Here is a 19,620-nt window from a genome sequence, read left to right as displayed (position 1 = left end):
CTTGTTTCGTCTGGATTTGATTGTTTTTCTCACTTGTGTATTTTTGTGTTGTTAGGTGAGATGTTTAATGAGTTGGCTCTGTGGGTTCAGAAGGACAATGAAACGGGTGTGTATTACGAGACGTGGACGGTGAAGTCAGACCCTGGTGCCAATGCCACAACATGGTTTGAATCCTACGACTGTTCTCAGTTTGTGCACCGCACATATAAGAAATTACTGGAGCTGGGCGCCCAACTGTTGAGCCAAACTCCAACTAAATACACAAAGATCTATCTGTACAGCGGAGAGCCTCTCTATTTGGGAGATGACACCATCTTTCAACAGCCTTCTATGAAAGATCTTGCCACGGACATTAAGAAGTTCTATCACTCGTTTCGCTCTCACCAGTCAGTGATAGAAATGATTATGAGCCTGTTGGAGGCTTATGAAAAGATGGTCCTAGAGAAGACCTTCTATTTCTACTACAACTCTGAATATTGGAAGCTGCCGATGAAATATCCTTACTTAAAAATAACCTATGAGGAGATTCCTTTTCCATAATGAACATATTTTAATACTGAATAAAATTACATTTTCAATTTTCTACTTCATTTCCATATAATAATTTGTACTAATGCATTAAAAAAAATGATTTTTTTAGAATGTTTTTTATTGTACAACACATTTATGAATATTGTTGCCTTAATGTAAATGAAATGGTAAAGATTCACACAGTGTCTGCACAAATGTTTATTTGCCTTTATTTATTTCAACAAAAGACAATGTTATAACCATGTTTTTACAACACAAGAAATGTAATGCTTTCATATTAGCAATACAAGCAATATGCTCACTTGCTTCAGAAAAATCAAATACATGAGCACTTGGTTTGATGCTATTTGTACACGTTAATGGCTTTGAGTTGATCAGCATGTACTTTCAAAAAGTCATGTCTAACAAAAAGCTGTATGTTTTTTAAAAAAATGAGTTAAAATGGTAAGATATGCACTGACTAAAGCCTTGCTTTGTTATTTTAATGATATAACTAAATTGTATGTGAACTACCGCGCTGTAGATTCCCTTTTCAAGAATGTTTTGATTTCAAATTATGACAGGAATCTTCATTTAGTTTTCTTCATTTAGATCAGGGGTCACCAAACTCGGTCCTGGAGGGCCGCTGTCCTGCAGAGTTTAGCTCCAACCAGCTCCAACACACCTGCCTGAAAGTTTCTAGTATGCCTATTGAAACCTTGATTAGCTGGTTCAGGTGTGTTTAATTGGGGTTGGAGCTAAACTCTGCAGGACAGCGGCCCTCCAGGACCGAGTTTGGTGACCCCTGATTTAGATTCTACATTTACAAAAGTCGATACAGCCTTTAATTCTGGTTAATTAGTAAAAGAAAACTTACATGACTTTTTATAAATTAAATAATATGCATATAAATCAACATGGAGCATCTCACTCAATGTTAAACTATCAGTATAAGCAGATTAATACAAAAAGAAAAAAAAAGCAATCAATAAATTACACTGAAGATCAACTAATCACAAGGGTAAAGATCCATCAAGGAATAATTCCCACTCATCTGAAAGAGATCAGCACAGAAACACTTTGAACCTCCACAGAAGTATACATTAGTATTTCTATTTATATCATTTTATATACAGACACATGGAGCTTCCTTCTTAAAGGAAAACATTTTCACTGCTTCACTCCAATACTGAATCATATTGAACTGAATCGAAGGGCGCATGCTAATGCAGCCAGGTCTGAAGACGAGTATCCAGAGAAGAAATAAATCATTATCTGCAGTTTTTCATTGCACAACATTCTTCATGCAATCCAATAGAAACCAATCAACGGTTCATTGTATCTCTAAAATTCTTTTTCCGTCACTTTCCAAATTTGAGGACACAAGTGTTCTGTGAGACAAACACTGATCCTTTTATTTCCTTCCTCTCTGACCAACTCCAACATACCTTGAAAATAATATGCTGTTATATTATTCTGCACCCTCTTCCCTGCTAACCCAAAATATGAGCAACTACTTGCTTAAACCACACAAAAGAAATATTTCCATTTGGTATGTATAAGGTGCGTATTATTCACTATACATTTTTGTACAAAAGCACTGTAATACCAAATCTATGTATTAATACACACAAATCACACAAAATACAGTTCTTTATCTACATAAACCAAATCAGCACACTTTCAAGTGAGCACTTATTGGATGTACACTTCAACCTTGAGCTTGTGTTGGTGAACTGGTTAGTGAGAAGCCACTCGTTGGTGAAGGGACTGGGAGTCCGCTCTTACTTAAGTCTTATGGCTTGTCCTGCCACTAGGAGGCGCTGCTAAAGAGTCCTAGTGAGAACTGGTTCAACAAACCATGTCATCAAAATGGGATTATGGCCTGAGCCGCTGGGATAGGCCCCTTCATTCCTGTCACCCTACATTGATTGGACAAGCACTTTGAGAAATGGATGGTTGGATAAAGCTTATGCATTTAAACTAAACATCACTGTTTGTGCTCTAATGGATGAATGATTTAACATGAGATCCACCCTTTACAGTTTGAGCCACTGAAAACAGCCATCTACACAGACACAGAGCAGGAAAAGTGGAGAAATAGATGAGCATCTGCGGAGAACATCAATGAATATATCTGCATATGACTAGAATCTGATCTAAATAAAACAGCTTTCAGTTTCATTTCTAAATAATAACTCCCACCTAGGGTTGCAAAATTCTGGGAATATTCAAAGATGGAAACTTTCCATGGGAATTAATGGGAATTTAAGGGAATTTATGGGAATAAACGGGAATAAACTGGGAATTTTCAAAGTTGAAGGTTGGCTCTTCATAGGGAACTTAAATATAGTTGAGGAAAGTATATTTTAGCATAATCTTGACTAAAACAAACAGATGCCATTCAAATACACTTGAATATCCATGCCATTCCTCAATCACATGCACATAGCACACTGCTTACTGCATGGCTAGAGACCACACCCCCTACTGGCACTGTGCATGCCTCCATCACATGTACAGAAGCCTTTTGAAGCACAAGACTATTGAAGGCACACATTAGAGCCTGTGGACTAAACAAAGTGAAGTATGTTTTGATGATATTATGGGGAAATATATTTAATAAATGTTTAAATTGCAAATATCACATACAAATGTATTCATCTAGTAGATAGCAAGCTGATAAGTTAGATGCTAAATAGAGATGCACCGATTACAATTTTCTAGGCCAATTCCGATTTCCGATTTTTCATTGAGTTGTTTGACCTGCCGACACTGATTTTAGCCGATTCCGATTTAATCGCTTTTCCTTTTTTATTCAAAATATTCACAAACTTGCTAACCATGTCATCAACTAGCCTATCTGATATTCCGATTCTCAAATACGTGTAAGTGAGTGTGTTTGGTTGTTTATAAACCTTTATAAATAATCTTTACTATAACATGAGATGGGCGCCGCAATGTTGTCCTGTCAGTCGGATTTACAGCACGTGAATTAATCAGTTTCTCCCGAAATAAATGCAAGAAAGTGGCCGGTGAACTGAGAAGAATAGAGTAAACTTTATAGTTACTTCCACTATGTTTGTCTGATATGAATAACACATGTCGGCAAATTATAGGACTTCTGTTTATATTTATGCTTTGATATGTATTACATTACAATTAATTCCCAGTTAGTTCCCCTAAATTCCCATTAATTCCCATAATTCCCATTATTCCCATGGAAAGTTTATAATATGGAATATTTCCAAAATTCCCCAGCTTAACTTCCCATGGAAATTTACCGGAAACTTTCCGGAAATTTACCGGAAATTTTCCACCCCTTTGCAACCCTACTCCCACCTCCACACATATTTTGCAATATAATCTGAAAATGTAACATATATACATGGTTTGATGTGTACAGCGATGCTCTATCTAGTTAGTAAATGTTACAAAAATATTTTTCGCAAATAACCTCAATTTTTGTTGTTGTATTGTGACCCACAATCCCTAAAATTGTCATGCAGAGGAAAAAAATATTTTTAAGAAATAATATACATCACGGAACTAAGTTGTTGTAGTGTCTTTACGCTGATTAAAAAAATAGAACATTACTGTAATGACAATCTAATGGGATTAACAAATCAAATAATAACTCTGCATTATTAAAGAGATGGGGAAAACGCTTAATTGTTATTTAAATAATGTCACAATAACAATAATCTTAATTAAATTTCTTTTTGATGCAAAATATAAACAAATATAATTGTCATTTCTTTAAATTTTAGAGTTAAATATGACCTCAATAAGCTTTTGTAAGATTCATTTAAGTATAAATTTGCCACAACATGCCATTAAAGGGATATTTCCCACAGAAATGAAAACGATCACCCTCATGTCATTCCAAACGTCTTTATCCTGTGGAACATATATTATAGAAAAATTTTTTTGTTGTTTTTTTGTCAATGTCAATGGTCACCAAAACTGTTGGGTTACCAACATTCTTCAAAATATCTTCTTTTATGTCCCACAGTTCACACAGGTTTGAAATGAGGGTGAGTAAATGACAGAATTGTTTGGGTGAACTATCCCTTTAACACAACAGTCCACATTAATCATGAGCAGTGAGGGAATTTACATCTCAAATCAAATCTATGTACAAACCGTGAGAATGAACTGAAGACCACATAAAAAGCCCATATTTCCAAAGGCTTAGGCGTACTTTTCAATGGTCTTTTGAAAGCAATCGTTGTGCATTTCACCAGGTGGGCATCATATCTGGAAACCAAACCCGCCCCAGGTGCTTGGACACTTCCCAGTGGATCTCATCCAGGCTGTATTTGTGGTCTGGGATGAGCACCTCCTCCATGATAGACAGCTGAGAGAGGCGGCGGCCACACATCTTCACGAACTCCACGAAAGCACCGCAGGAGACCTCGCACTCGCCCAGCCCGATGGCCGACAGGTGCTGGCAGCGCTCAGCGATGCGAATCAGCTCCTCGTCCAGCGGCCGGAGCCCGTTGGCGCACACCACCAGCTCCACCAGACGGGGGCAGTTCATGCCCACGCGGCCCAGGACCTCCTTGCTGACCGAGCGGCCGAAGTACAGGTGCGTGACGGGGATCTCGTCGCGGAAGAAGGGCCCGAACTCGTCCTCGTACAGGAAGAAGTACATGACCAGGCTGAACTTGGGCGAGTGGCGCAGCATGGCGTCCCAGCTGCTCTTCTTGATGGTGTGGAACTGCTGACCGGGGTTCTCGCTCACCACGTCTATGCGAAGGTGCTCGAGGTGCACGTGTTTCTCCGAGGAAAGCGCCAGGAGGAGATCGTCGCTCAGTAAGTGATAGTTCAGAGCCAGTTCTCTCAGACCGTGACACTGATCAGCGACACACAGAATACCTGCAGCAACAGAAGGCGAGTAAATGATGACAATTTTCATTTTTGGAACTATCCATTTAATATCAATTTTTCTAATTACTTAAATAGTTGACCTATAATGACCTTATATAATTGAATGAAAGTGAAATTCGTCATGTACTTTTTTTGTCAGTTTGAAACTTTTTTTTTTTTAAACCCTATTGACTTTTACCATATGGAGAAAAGCAGTTAAGAATACGGTTTCAACTTTCATTTTTGGCATTAATGGGAGAGAGAGAGAGAAAGTCATGTAGGTTTGCAATGAAATGAGGCAGAGTATAAATCACAGAATTGTAATATTTGGGTGAACAATCCCTTTAAAACCCACAGAGGGACTTATGAGAACAAACTTCATGAAAAGATTCGTTTTTGTTGTTTAATTCTATTTTTGAATCATACTGAAGTGTATGAAAGTACACCGTCCTCCAATAGGAGCTAAACGGGCCTGTAAGAAATCTTTATACACCACCGCTAGTCCCATCAGTCAAGCCAGCAAGAGTGAAAACATTGGTGCGCATCTATTACAATAATTACGGTAGGCTTTATGAGGACAGCAAAGGTAACATTTTGTTTTTGTTTTTCTTTTCCATTGAGTTGGCAAGCCAGTCTCATAGGCATGTCAATAAGCCATAAACATAAGTTATCATATTCTGCCTGTACACACCTTGTTTATTAACAGCATGTGACGAATAGAGATTGAGTCACAGACTTTACTGTTGTAGGTGATAATAGCATGCTATTATACATGTGTAATTAGCCGATATATTTAGTTTGTTTCTGTACCTTTTCTATTCAAATACAATCATTTACACTACCGTTTGGGGCTGGCAAGATTTTCTTTTATGCTTTTGAAAGAAGTCTCTTATGCTCAACAAGACTGCATTTATTTGAACAAAAATACAGTAAAAACAATAATATTGTGAAGTATTAATAAGATTTAAAACAATATTTTCATATATTTTTAAAATGTAATTTATTCCTGTGATGGCAAAGGTATTATTCTAGTCACATGACCCTTCAGAAATCATTCGAATATGCTGATTTGCTGCTCAAGAAACATTTATTATTAATAATGTTGAAAACAGTTGTGTTGCCTAATATTTTTGTGGAAAACTATAGTACTTTTTTTAGGATTCTTCGATGAACAAAGTTCAGAAGAGCAGCATTTATTTGAAACGGACATATTTTGTAACGTTACAAATGTCTTTACTGTCACTTTTGATCAATTTAATGCATCATTTCTAAATAAAAGTATTAATATTATTTTGTAATTCTTACTGAACCCAAACTTTTGAACGGTAGTGCAAGTAGTTTGTTTCACATTTGATTACTTTAGTATTTATTCTGAATGTTTACTTAATACTGCTTTTAGATGCCAATCACTGTTTACTTTATTTGTAGTAATGCTATCTATTACTCGTAGTTTGTGTAAGTGTTGCAAACATGCAAAATATTTCAATTTACTTGAGAATATTTACTACATACTATATTTTAATTGAATTTGTAACCACTGGTATTAATATTTTGCTTTTTAAATAAAAGAGTGTGTTCAAGCTATTGAACATGGTGAAGAGTATTTCATGAACTTGCTAGTAATGGGTCATTCATGAACGATCCGATCATTGTGTCTGTCACGTGACAAATGAACGAAAGACTCGGAAGGTCAATTAAATATTTATGTTTCCTGTAAATCATCTTTGGCTGCATTATAATGATTTATTGGATCCCAAGAACCCCCAGTCCCTGAAGTAACACATGTCATACCTGCAGGAGAAACATGAGGGCAGCTGCTCATCTTCAACAGCTTGAGTGTGTCGCTGTTGTTGGCCACCAGGACCTTGAGCGAAGGATCATCCACTGGCGTGTCATCAATTTTCAGAGACGAAAGAGACTTGGAGTTGACGAACACCACGGTTAGTGCAGAGATGAAGTGGGACTGAAAAGAGGAAACAATAAAACATCAGGAAACATCCAGCCCATCGTCCTAAGTAACACACGACTCTGCCATATGACGCATGTCCTGATACCTTGGGAAGCTCCATGAAGCTTGGTCGAGCAGTGGAGATCAGTCCAAGAGTCTTCAGAGAGCAGTTCACCAGCTGAGACAAGATGTCACACGCAGCCTCGGCTGATTCTGTGCTGCTGTCCACCTGTGCAAACACAACACAAACAAAGTCAAGTCACCTTTATTTATAAAGCACTTTTTACAATACAGATTGTATCAAAGCAGCTTTACAGAGATAACAGGAAAATAATGCAGCAAAGTTTGATTCCAGAAGAAAATAGCGTCACAGTCCAGCTTAAGTTCATTTTTGTTGTAAAAAAGTTATATATATACAGCCGCTCTGGAGAAAACTGTGATGACATCGTCCAGCTCAGTTCAGTTCTCATATAATGGTGTCAATGCAGGCAGATCAGTATTATTGCAATATCTTAGCATCTACTAATGCATTTTAGGTTTTGATCAGATATTCAAATGTTTTATGTTCAAAGCCACTGTAAAATTGCACACATCTACTGAATTCTTTAGTAATGCAAGTCTACATATCTACATTATTTCCTTATTTACTCACCCTCATGACAAAAAAACCCAAAAGACGAAACAAATGAAGATTTTTTTGAATGAAACTTCAGAGACTTCAGTCCATTCCAACAAAATTGGTTCAAAATGTTCATAAAGACATTGTAAAAGTAATCGATATTGAGCAGGTTGAATCCAAGTCTACCATATTTACCAAGTATATCATATCTACCATATTCAATTTCCATGTTCTCTATTAATGTGCAGTAATTAATAGTTAATAATAGTATAGTTAATAGTTAATAATAGTTAATAGTTAATTAATAATTAAATTTTTGGTGGAATGGACTTTTAATGGAGGAACAGAAATTCGATTTTCCATCTCTAATAGATTTGTAATAATTTGGTAATGATTTTCATTTTCATTTTTTAGTTAACTGTCTCTTTAAAGGGTTAGTTCACTCAAATATTAAAATCCTGTCATTCCAAACCTGTGTTTTTTCTGCAGAACATGACATTTTGAAGAATGTTGTGAAACAAACAGTTTCGGTTCCCACTGATAAAAAAAATACAATGGAAGTCAATGGGAGCCAAAAGTGTTAGGTGTTTGCAGAGTATATCTTGTGTGTTCAGTAAAACAAAGAAAGTCATACAGGTTTGGAATGATATGAGGGCGAGTAAATATTTCATACCATCCCTTTAAGGCCAGCATGATTTGTGAGCTGTAATGTTTAAAGCAGTAATTGGGTAACCATGAACGTCCTCATGTGCCTCTCACCTTGAAGCTGACGTACTGTAAATGATTGGAGTGCCTCTTTATGATCTGCTTGATCAGGTCAGGATGTGTGGCCTTCAGGTAAGAGCTGGCAGGCTGATTGAGCTCAAACTCGAAGCACCTCCACAGCTCGGGCATGTGGAAGGCCTGGTTCCAGCAGCGACAGACCTGTGAGGCGAAGGCACGGTCCAGGAGCGGCAGGTACTGAAAGATGTGAAGCAGGATCTCCTGGGGCAGTCGAGTCCAGGGGGACATCTGCTCTCCGGAGTCCTCGTCGGGCTGTTTGACCCGCTTGCAGGAGTCCGTCGGCCCAGCGCAGGACGAGGTGCTGCTGTCCTCTCGCTCTCTGCTCAACCTCCTCTTCATTCTCGGGGGCCTGAGAGAACTGTGAAGCATGAGGAGTGAAGTATAAACAGCCGAGTGAAAAATTAAAATACACACAAAGAAAAGAGAAGCATCCTAAAACAATTATTAGACCATTTTATATATATATATATATATATATATATATATATATATATATATATATATATATATATACTTATATATATATAAATAGGTAAATAAATAAATAAATAAATAAATAAAATGACACGTTGCATATATATATATATATATAAATAAAATGACACGTTGCATATATATATATATATATATATATATATATATATATACACACATACACATGCATATATACACACATACATACAACGTGTCATATATATAAAACGTGTCATTTTTTAAAATAGGCCTAACGTTATATATGACACGTTTAAATGGCTCTGAACTTTCCTAGAAACAAGTGCAAGTGAGTCCTCTTCGGCTAAACACACGTCTCAATTACATGGCAGGGATATTATCCATTATTAAAAACATAATCAGCCCGTTCTACACATCCTACACATATATTTAGTCATGGAGCCAGTGATCTAGTTAGATTAAGCCACCAACAGCCTTCCTGCGCGGCTGCGAATCCCGTGTTTACCTGGTTTGCGTATTGCTCATGTTATCTCCGTTCAGCTCGCTCGCAAACAGTGAAAAACAAACAAAATCCTGATAACTCGTGAGAATGTCAACCCGGACAGGAACCTGAACGCATCAGAGTAGAGCAGAACGCACGCATTGGAAACGAATGAGCGCAGATTTATGAGGTTATATCTCGTTTTTTCGGGAGTCTGAGTGCGTATGTCTCGTCGATATTTCTAGTTGACCTACTTCTGTTCTGTACCGCGGGAGATTTCAGCGTCCCCGCCTCCTCTCAACGCTGAAAATGGCGATGTTGTAGGCCTAACTTGTTGTCGAGTGTGAGAGAGAATAGCATTGAGCGGCTGCGAGTGAGTGCTGTATTTCTAAATAAAACTGGCTCTTCCTCTAGGGGGCGCACGGCGGCTCAGAAAGATGAACACACACCTCATAGCGCATAGAGCAGCATTCGGTTTTTATCTTAGACACTTAGGAAATATACGCCTTTTAATGTGCAATTTCCAACGATTAGTATCTGAGTGATATACAAATAGAAAATTAAAAACAAACTCTAAAACAAACAAGCTACTGTGATTAGTCGAGCCAGCGGAGAAAAATGTCACGTGCCACGTGACAATAACGCCTACTGGACCACAACTGAACTGTGTAGAGTATAGATAGACCAGTCAGTGGACCATAGATATATATTATACACATCTATGTCTGGTCTGGATCGTTTCGGTGAAAATGACACTGAAAAAAAGGTTACTATTATTATTGTTATATCGTTTCCTACCGGCTATATCCAAATGTTGTAGATAATTACAGTGTTAGGCTTTAATTTTTTTGAAAAGATTATACTTAATATTATTTTACATTTAAGACTACAGTTTGAAAATCACCTCACATTAAATTACATTTGATCCATTCAAAATACGGCAAGACGGCAGCCAACGACGATACCGATTTGCTTTGTTTCTCACATCTATTTGGATTCTGAAGTAACGTTACAAGAAAGTATTTCTTGCATCTTTTTCACATACAGCACAGATACCACAGAGCCAAGGGCAAACTGCTCTGACGTGGCATATTTATGACTAAATTTACACAACAAAATCGTATGCAGCCTCGAGTCGCACATATTTCAAGTCTTTAGACGTACAGCATTAGAAACGACGCTCGGGTCGCCAAGCTCTGCCCATTTGTCGTCTATTTTGCTGCTTTCATTTTCAAACTTACATATTTCATGAATGAATGAGATGGGGAAAAAAGCACACGACACTCCTTTTGTAATGTACCTTGCTGAACAGAGAACCCGGTTTATTATTACCATTCAGCTCCATCCACAGATAATAATACAAAGCATATTCACAAGTTGCATTTTTTGTCTTTTACAGCAGCTGTTTATCACCCCCACCCCCCAAACATTCCTTCCTATATGCCTCCAAAACAACCACTAAATAGCCACAATTTCTAATATATCTCGTTTTGCCTCGCGTTTCTTCGATTTGGTGTGAAGACTGGCCCCAAAGATGTTCTTACAATACAAAAGCAGAACATACTCACCTTTTGTTTTGAATTAAAATAACAGAAAAATGGTTTTATACCACGTCATTGAGACAAAAGGGCAGACACCGCAGACAATAAGCCCCTGGATAACATTCTGACTACAGAAATGATATTGTACTTGCCGGGGAAAACACAAGAGCCTGTGTATCACTGTATAAAAATGTACAGTGGCTTTATTGACATACATTCCATATGTTTACATCTGCGAGGAGGCACACCCAAGTATTGCACTTCATTAAAAGTTCTGGCTCAAAACATAACCCAGAATATCAAAGAAAACTGAAGTGTAGAGTAGCAACATCGGAATACACATATGAAGGGTTACTGTCTTTATATACAAGATTAGATAAATCGTACACTATTTTCCTCCAGCGTAACATTCTAAAGTCCTCTTATAGCATTTGAATCTTTAGCCGTCAAACCATGATGCACTCCAAAGTGAAGGAATACTGTACAGGATTACGAAAACATAGTTAACATACAACAATAGAATCTTTAATTTGTATTTGAGAAGCTTAAATCATGGCCCATCCATGGTGGTCTCCGATTCGGTTCAAAATCCTCCATACATTGTTAGACTTCAGTGGTCAAGAGGTGTGCAACGTTTATACAAGCCGCAGGGTTACAACGGCTGCATGCAAACACGTCACAACGTTTGATTTGTTTTTTTTTTTGTTCTTTTTTTTCCATTCTTCAGTGTCTAAAGAGAGGGATGATGCACCCTGGAGCACGGCGGCCAGTCCCAGCGCCCTCAGCATGGGACATCCGGTTAGTATCTGCTCTCAGGCTGTGCTGAAGAGGGAGTCAGCCGCCACAGGAGGGTGAATATATATATAGAGAGAGAGAGATCATTACAGGACCATGGCGTTTAGAAGGTATGGGCATTTCTACACACACCGCAGCCCAGCGCAAACTCTTCTCCGGTGGGAGGATGTACCACATGCAGGGGACACTCGCTTCCTTCCAACTGTTTTCCTTTTGGTCCTGTGAGGGAGGAATGAAAGAAAGTCAACATGCTGTCTTGCCAATTTGTTGGCTAAAGTTTCAATAACTGAAAACAGCTTGTAATAGAACTAAAGCTCATTCAACAAGAGAAGGATGAGTTTCAAAAAGTTTTTATTGAAGGAATAGTTTACCCAAAAATTAAAATTTGCTGTTAATTTACTCATCTTCAGGACATCCAAGATGTAAGTGTTGTTTTTTTTTCTTCAGTTAAAGAGTAAAGACGATTTTTAGCTGAAACCGTAGTCCTTGGTGATTTATATAATGCAAGCCAATGGCGACCGTCACTTTGAAAGTAACCCCCCCCCCCCCCTCCCAAAAACATATACAAGCAAAACAAAATGAATACCCGTGGCTCCTGACGATTCATTTAAGATCTTATAAAGCGTAATGATCGTCTGTAAAAGAAACTGAAACATTATTACCTGTAATCCACAGACTCTGCAAACGGTCCTGAGCGTGTTCACAGGAGTCAGGAACGCAAACTTCCTGACGCATAATGACATATGTGCGGGAGCAAACTCGCACATGAGCTGACACTGTTCACAACAATGTTCTATTGTTCATCAAAGTGGAACTTGTGCTTATTCTGGATCCTATATATGCATGATCTCAATCGGGAAGATTGACTTTTCCCAGATTCTCAATGTTTGAGGTCCCGCACATATGACATGGGACAGGAAGTTCGCGCTCCAGACTGTCATGAACGAGCTCAAGACTGTTTGCCAAGGCTTTAGATTAAAGGTAATAATGTTGTAAATAAAGTTCAGTTTCTTGCAGATGCCTACATTTCGTGCCATGCCTACATTTTTTTTTTTTTCATCTGCATGTACAGTATGTTGATTTTGAGCATTTGCATATGCTTTTTGTTAGAGGGACTAATTATGATGGGCCACCCTTAAAAAGAGAAGGGCGGCCATTTTGAAGAGGGTTGTGTGTGTGGTGAGATAGCATGCTTTTGCTACCTTAACTCAAGAGCATTGGTCAAAAAATTATTTCTGAAAATAGTCACGGTGTATTAGACTTCAGAGCTGCTTTATAGGTCCACGCTCTAGTCTGGAAAATACGCCTGTATCCTATACTCTGAGGATATTTTTTTTCCTTCAGCTGGAGGATAACCCATCTGGATTTTTCCATCTGGACTTTCAGTTTGCTGGCTGCCCAAGGCAGAAAAAGACTCATCAGACTGATGAGTATTATTTGCGTTATTACTTTTTATTTCTATGGACTAAGGGACTGACGCATTGAGGCCAATGAGCCTATTCATGGACTTCCATTATTGGGACTATTTTGTTGGAGTATATAAAAGGGTAAACAGTTTGTTTTGTTTGGTATTACCTTCTAGCAAAAGAAGGAGCCAAAATCGTTAGGAGCCATGTGTATTAATTTTGTTTTGCCTTTATATGTTTTTTTGACTCTCAAAGTGACGCCAACCATTGACTAGCATTATATGAATCACCAAAGACCACGGCTTCAGCTAAAAACTGAAAGAAAAGAAAAACACCTACATATTGGATGGCCTGAGGGTGAGTAAATTAACAGCAAATTTTCATTTTTTTGGGTGAATATCCCTTTAAAACATTGAAAAAGCGTTTTACCAGCAGGACAATGGGGCAACTCTTCTTTAGGGACACTGGTCATCCTCTGGAAATCATCATGACAGGCGTTGCAAAAATGTGTCGTCCCAAAGCAGAAGAACACAGCCACAGAGCAACAGTAACGACATTTGTACTCCAGGAAATCTGTCCCATGTTTAGAGCACATCTACAACAAAGAGAAAGAGGTCTAAACAAACTCATACTAAAAACCACATTCCTTCTCTGTTTTGGTATGATTAGCCATAAAGTATTGAAAACATCCAAACACTTTTGTTGTTCACTTTTGTGATGAAAATTTGGGGGAGAAATGTACTTAACAGTTATGATTTTTTTTTAAATATATATATATATAATTTAAAACAATATGATTAAAAATGTAATATATTTTTTTTCAATGTAATTATTTTAATGTGAAATACATGTTCTTAAATGGTTTCATGCGATTCACCAATGAACTTTGAAAAACCCTAAAGTTGATTGAAAACAGACCTGCTGATTAACTGAAATGAAAGTAAATATTTAAATTTGTAAATCTAAATCATTTGGGTGAGCGGACCTCATGCAATACAATAACAATCACTGGCCAATGTATAACAGAAGTGCTGCAGGGATTTTTTTGTAGGCCAGCATCACCTTGGTTCCTTTGACAAAAAGCAAATATGATATTTCCATTGACTTGGATTATTGCAGAAAACAAGCTCCAGATTTTATTCTATGACATAAAATACATCAGTAATACCACATATCTTAAGTTCAACACAGACCTTATTTCAAGCATTTAACCAAAAACCCATTAAAAAACCCATTGACTTCAGGACAACAGAACCAGAAGTTTTGGGATTCATTCCTGTAGCACTCTATTGTGTTTAAAATCAGGCACACAAATGAAATGTGCTTCACCCCCACCCCAAAACACACTGTTGTCCCACTGACCTGTGCTCTGGACACATCTGAGCACGCTCCACAGATGAGCTCACGGGGATCATAATCATCACCCTGTCCTGCTTCCGCATCACAGCGAGCTTCTCCCCCAAAATAGGCCTGGATGAGTAAGAAGTTCCACTGTTAGCACAACATCTGGAGAAACAGCTTCATCACGGCAATGTCTTCTAAACAGATTATGATACGCCTGTTTAAATCTCATTTCAAGCAAATAGCTCTTCCCCCACAGGAGTGAGCTGCGCTTCATCTTTTTTTTTGTCAACCATGTTTTTCTATTTTATTCAAAGTAAACAGAGACATCTCTAAGGGGACAGTTCACTCAAACCCAATTAGTATCTTTTGTGGAGAACGAGAAATGCTTTCTTTCTTCTATTAAGGTTTCCTCAGCCACTATATAGCAGGAAGATTCTTGAAAAACTTTTGAGTTCCCCTGAAGATTTGCAAACACTATACAAAACAGAAAACACGCAGGGACAGAGTGACATGAAGATCTAACCTTTTTGCACTTGAAGCAAACGTAGTAAGCATATCTGTTCATGGCAAATCCAGCGGGGTTGTTGTGGAATCGAGCTCCAGACATTGTGATGGCTTCACTCTTGTGTAGTCCTTCATACTCCAGTCTCATTAAAGCCTTTCTCCTCACGTCCTCATACAGCTCTTTGATTGGGTCCAGCAGGTCTTTTAGGACAGAGTGGTTTATTTTGTTCTTAAAAGAAAAAAAAACAGCACAGATATAAATAAATAAATGACACATTAAGCGTTGGATATCATGAACACCGTCTAGCTGATAGAGTTGAGACTGGCTTTGGTTCTTGCAGAAAACATGATTTTGTATGTGATTTGGTTGGTTTTGATGCCACAGCCATTAAAGGAATAGTTCACCCCAAACTTTTACTCACTTCATCATCATTTTTGCCAACATACTTCAAAATGTCCCATTCTATGAAGAAATCAGTCATAGTTTGGATTGAGCAAATAACAGAATTTTCACTTTTCTGGATGAATTATCCCTTGAACTATATAATTAGGGGTAAAATATAATTGAGATGTGTCTGATATTTTTACTTCAATTATATACTTTTTTTTTTACAAATGCAATAAAAATACAGGTATCAGAACTTGGTATCGGCGAGTACCAAAAATGAAAGTATTGGTATCAGTCTCATTCTGGAAAAAGTGATATTAGTGCATTTCTATAAGAAACACTACTATTGAAGTAATACTATTTCACTGTAAAATAAAAATATATATGGCAAGGTATTTAAGAAAAAAACAATAATATTTTACAGTACAACTGTTAAATTACAATACAAATATTTATGTCTTAAATTCTTCATTTTAAAATGTTAAACATCCAAGGTTTTTTGGCAGAAAACTGTGAGCAGTCCTTTACAGCCATTCTCTTTCCTAAGCGCTTTTCACTACAAGCTTGGGAAGATGGTTCGCGCATGTTGCATTTCCACTCTGGATCATGAGCTTCACGCGAGTAATGAACACAGTAGCCCACTTCACTCTGAAACGCATGGCGCATATACTTCAATTAAATCACAGTCTGTAATTTTATAATCACACTAAGCCATATTGCAATTTGGATTAATCTTTCAGCCCTACCTTTAACTCTCCTAAAGCGAGTCCATACTAGCTTATTTACCTTGCAAATAGGGCAAGACATGAACCCGAAGGTTATCCTAGGCCCAAGCCAGCGGTTCTCCAGAACCCTTCTTGTGCACTGAAGATGAAACACGTGACTGCAGTCCAGCTGAAAACAAGCCAGGGCAGATAATTACACGCTGATCTCCTGTATGTATGCATGTACTATATGTATGCATGAATTATTCTGTTGTACCTGGATTGCTGGGGCAGCAGACAGAGCCTCAGTGAAGCAAATCATGCACATATCATCAGCATCCTGTTTCAGAGAGGCTTCAGTTTTGAAACAACCATGTAGGCAGGGAAGACACAGCTCTTCATTTTTGACCCCTCCACACGGGTGGCCGCACGGATGAGTCTTACTGCAGGCCAGTTTTGCATACTCCTATACACAATATGATTGTAAGATCACTCAATTCCAGTAAAACATTTAACCGTGTAAACAAAGTATATCATTCTGCTAAAAAAGGTTAACATTTTGAGCGAATTACCTGACAGTCTTGATCTGAACATACACTTCCTACAGCGGACAGCTCTGTGCCGTTCCTGGTGCCGCAGAAGCGGCAGGCGTCTGAACTACTGGAAGCTGGTTTACCTGAAGGACATTACAATGATGCTATTTTAGCTAGAACTATTTGTACAATAAAGCCACAATTCAAATAAAAAAGAATTCTGAAAATAGGATGAATCACAGCTGTGGCCTAACGGTTAACGGTCAGGGTCAGAAATTACGCAAAAGTGACCAAAATGCCCAAGATAATTCAATTGTGCGGGCAAAGCACCCCTGATGTGAATTGCTCTGATTTGATCTGTTATCTAACATGTATTGATATTCTGTTATAGGCTTATGTCGTGATGGGTTGTAGTGACCTGTAGCTGTATTTACAGTCTCAGAGGTGAGTGCTGTTGACTGTGTAGGTTATATAAAGTGATTAATATTAAATAAATCAATAAAAGAAAACGGCTATGAAAACACTGAATATGAAGAAAACACTCCCAAAAAACTAAAGCTTGAAACAGTCAATATATATGAAATATAACAGTGCCCAGCCAATTATTAAAATATATCAGAATATTTATTATAACTTGTACATTAATTACAACTACTTTTGTGTATGATTTCATTTCATAGGTAACAGCCATAATTGCTCTAACTGTGAATTTATATACTTGATTCAAATGGACATGCTATGTTTTATATTTATATCATATTTTATACAAACACTTTGTTCGAAAAATAAAGCTCTGAGTAAATCAATTCAAATGGCAAATATGGTCTTTTAATAAAAATGAACACTGCAGTACTGACAAAGTTTGAGTCTAGTTTGCAACATTTCCCATTTCCCCTCTTCTCCTCAACATGTCCCATCTTCTCTCTAGATTATTAAACATGATTACAAATTGAAGAAAAGTCACCTGTGTGTTCACGGAACTCCACCATGGCCTTCATGGTCTTGGAATCAGCCAATGCCATGAGCCAAAAGAGTTTGGTTCTACCACAACCTTCATGTAGGTCCACTTTAATGGCTTCCTCCTCCTCCTTAAAGACCTGCACAAGACATAGTGTTACGAGAAATTTAATAAGATCCTATTTCTTATTCCAACTCCAACTATTCAATTCCTGCATTTGTGTTCTTATAACTATATCATCATTATACCATATTTTTTAAAGTACCATTTATTATAATAATCTCAAGCGTGTATTTTTAACAACCAAAGTTTTTGAACAACCAGCCAGTAACTACACGATTCTTCTCAACCCAAGTTGTGAACCATAATTGATCAAACTGACACTGATTGGATCTGTGTGAGCGCTCGGGTTCACCTGTCTCTGGTGGGAACGTGTGCGCCGGTGGAGATGGAGGAACCGGTCACAGTCAGTGCACAGGTTTCCACATGCATTACACAGAATGATGGCTGCCGTCTCTCCGTCGTCATGGTTATCACACATGGGCTGGGAAATAAAAGTCAAGGTGAAGAGGTAAAGAGCTCATTCTCAGCTGAAGGAATGTAATGAACTTGATTGTGCTTTATAGCATCCCAGAGGCCTATTTAGCCCAATGTGCCGTACCATCTGCTTCTGCTGCCCATCTTTGCCCATCCAGCGACCTGAAGACAGTCGGTCCACGTGGTCCTGGTCCAGCACACACAGAGAGGCCAATGCTAGCCACAGCTAAAGAGAGGAAGTACAACAATTTGAATTTTATATGGAAGTCTTTAAAACACACATTGCCCAGTGAATTTCCATGATTTTTAAAGTCATTTCCAGTCCTGGATAAGGATTATATTTATTTTAATATATTTATAAACAGGTTATTTATGTGTTATATTTTTAGTTGGTATAATGTTTTGAGGTAAGCATTTTTATTTTTTTTTTGCTTTTCTTTTGAGGTAAATATTTTAAAGCTGTTGTTGTGTTGCACACTGTTGTTGTGCAAATGAGCAGCCAGATCGCATTAAGGGTTTTCTGTTAGAACGCTATCGTGTTAGCGGCCCCTAAGTTAATAACTAATGATCTTTGCAATGGAATTGAATCAATCAAAACTAACTTTAGCTGGACAATAACTACTGTACAGCTACTGTAACTTTACAGCTACTGTAAAGCCAAAACCATCTCTGTTACTTTAATTTCCTATTATCACTGTAAAGCTGCTTTGAAACAATATATTGTTAAAAGCACTCTATAAATGAAGGTGACTTGACTTGAAGCATAGAAATAAAAACAAAATTCCATGATGTTTCCAGGTTTTCCATGACTTCGGACCGGTTCATATTCATCTATATAATAAAAGTAATTATTTGTTTTAGGAATGTTGCATTTCATGCTGCTGTTGATCTGTATCTGACACCTCTAACTGAAGGATCCTGAGTAATACTGACCTAGTTTGCAAATGTTCAGTTGTGACAGAGTGAGTGCAGTGGAGTCGTACCCGAGTGGTGGCAATGCAGCGCACAGGAGAGCGATGCTCCTCTTCCATCTTAGTGAGAGCAATGATGGTCTCAGCAATAGCATTCTTAGTCACCCTGGACCAGGCATCTGAGAGGTGTCCCTGGGGTAAAAAGACACTTAAATGATGAAGGACCATTTCTGCAAAGGCATTAAACACATCTGCAGGAGATCAAGTTAAGCAGTGAAAGATTATACATTATATCATTCATAAACATGCAGCTGAACAGCAAATCTGCTGCAT

At 37.8% G+C, this 19,620-nt stretch overlaps 3 protein-coding genes and 1 long non-coding RNA gene across 28 annotated transcripts in view; 1 reads left to right on the top strand and 3 right to left on the bottom strand.

The window, feature by feature from the left end:
* The window catches only part of cln5 (CLN5 lysosomal BMP synthase), a 56,366-nt gene extending 55,413 nt beyond the window's left edge, over nucleotides 1–953 (top strand). The window contains exon 4 of one of the 2 annotated variants that reach the window (XM_079880737.1): nucleotides 56–953. In XM_079880737.1, the coding sequence (XP_079736863.1) occupies nucleotides 56–540 (485 nt within the window). In that variant the 3' untranslated portion in view covers nucleotides 541–953. The remainder of the gene's footprint in view (nucleotides 1–55) is intronic. The other variant, XM_079880738.1, reaches the window with a different exon arrangement.
* LOC307164214 lies at nucleotides 725–2,936 on the bottom strand. Its single transcript, XR_013822241.1, has 2 exons — nucleotides 1,314–2,936; nucleotides 725–1,156 (listed from the first exon to the last, which is right to left on the bottom strand). It is a non-coding gene; the product is annotated as an uncharacterized lncRNA (long non-coding RNA).
* A 324-nt stretch (nucleotides 2,937–3,260) lies between these two features.
* On the bottom strand, nucleotides 3,261–10,031 carry fbxl3a (F-box and leucine-rich repeat protein 3a). 2 transcript variants are annotated; one of them, XM_079880735.1, is made up of 5 exons: nucleotides 9,691–10,031; nucleotides 8,709–9,090; nucleotides 7,437–7,559; nucleotides 7,174–7,345; nucleotides 3,261–5,391 (listed from the first exon to the last, which is right to left on the bottom strand). In XM_079880735.1, exons 1-5 carry the CDS (start codon nucleotides 9,708–9,710, stop codon nucleotides 4,751–4,753), a joined length of 1,338 nt encoding a protein of 445 aa, XP_079736861.1. In that variant the 5' UTR covers nucleotides 9,711–10,031; the 3' UTR covers nucleotides 3,261–4,750. The 2 variants fall into 2 exon arrangements, with proteins under 2 accessions (XP_079736861.1, XP_079736862.1); XM_079880736.1 differs by having other exon boundaries at nucleotides 3,336–5,391; nucleotides 8,709–9,081; nucleotides 9,691–9,924.
* Nucleotides 10,032–11,377: 1,346 nt separating this feature from the next.
* mycbp2 (MYC binding protein 2) overlaps nucleotides 11,378–19,620 on the bottom strand; it is a 109,143-nt gene continuing 100,900 nt past the window's right edge. For all 23 annotated transcript variants that reach the window (XM_079880710.1, XM_079880727.1, XM_079880731.1 and 20 more), the window contains 11 exons: nucleotides 19,360–19,479; nucleotides 18,501–18,602; nucleotides 18,255–18,383; nucleotides 17,846–17,978; nucleotides 16,921–17,024; nucleotides 16,626–16,814; nucleotides 16,431–16,538; nucleotides 15,276–15,485; nucleotides 14,771–14,878; nucleotides 13,838–14,003; nucleotides 11,378–12,221 (listed from right to left, as the gene is read on the bottom strand). In XM_079880710.1, the coding sequence (XP_079736836.1) occupies nucleotides 12,106–12,221; nucleotides 13,838–14,003; nucleotides 14,771–14,878; nucleotides 15,276–15,485; nucleotides 16,431–16,538; nucleotides 16,626–16,814; nucleotides 16,921–17,024; nucleotides 17,846–17,978; nucleotides 18,255–18,383; nucleotides 18,501–18,602; nucleotides 19,360–19,479 (1,485 nt within the window). In that variant the 3' untranslated portion in view covers nucleotides 11,378–12,105. The remainder of the gene's footprint in view (nucleotides 12,222–13,837; nucleotides 14,004–14,770; nucleotides 14,879–15,275; nucleotides 15,486–16,430; nucleotides 16,539–16,625; nucleotides 16,815–16,920; nucleotides 17,025–17,845; nucleotides 17,979–18,254; nucleotides 18,384–18,500; nucleotides 18,603–19,359; nucleotides 19,480–19,620) is intronic.

The sequence above is a fragment of the Squalius cephalus genome (genome assembly GCF_949319135.1).
Source record: "Squalius cephalus genome assembly, chromosome: 9".
Lineage (NCBI taxonomy): Eukaryota > Metazoa > Chordata > Actinopteri > Cypriniformes > Leuciscidae > Squalius > Squalius cephalus.
This window is presented reverse-complemented; position numbering and strand designations above follow the sequence as displayed.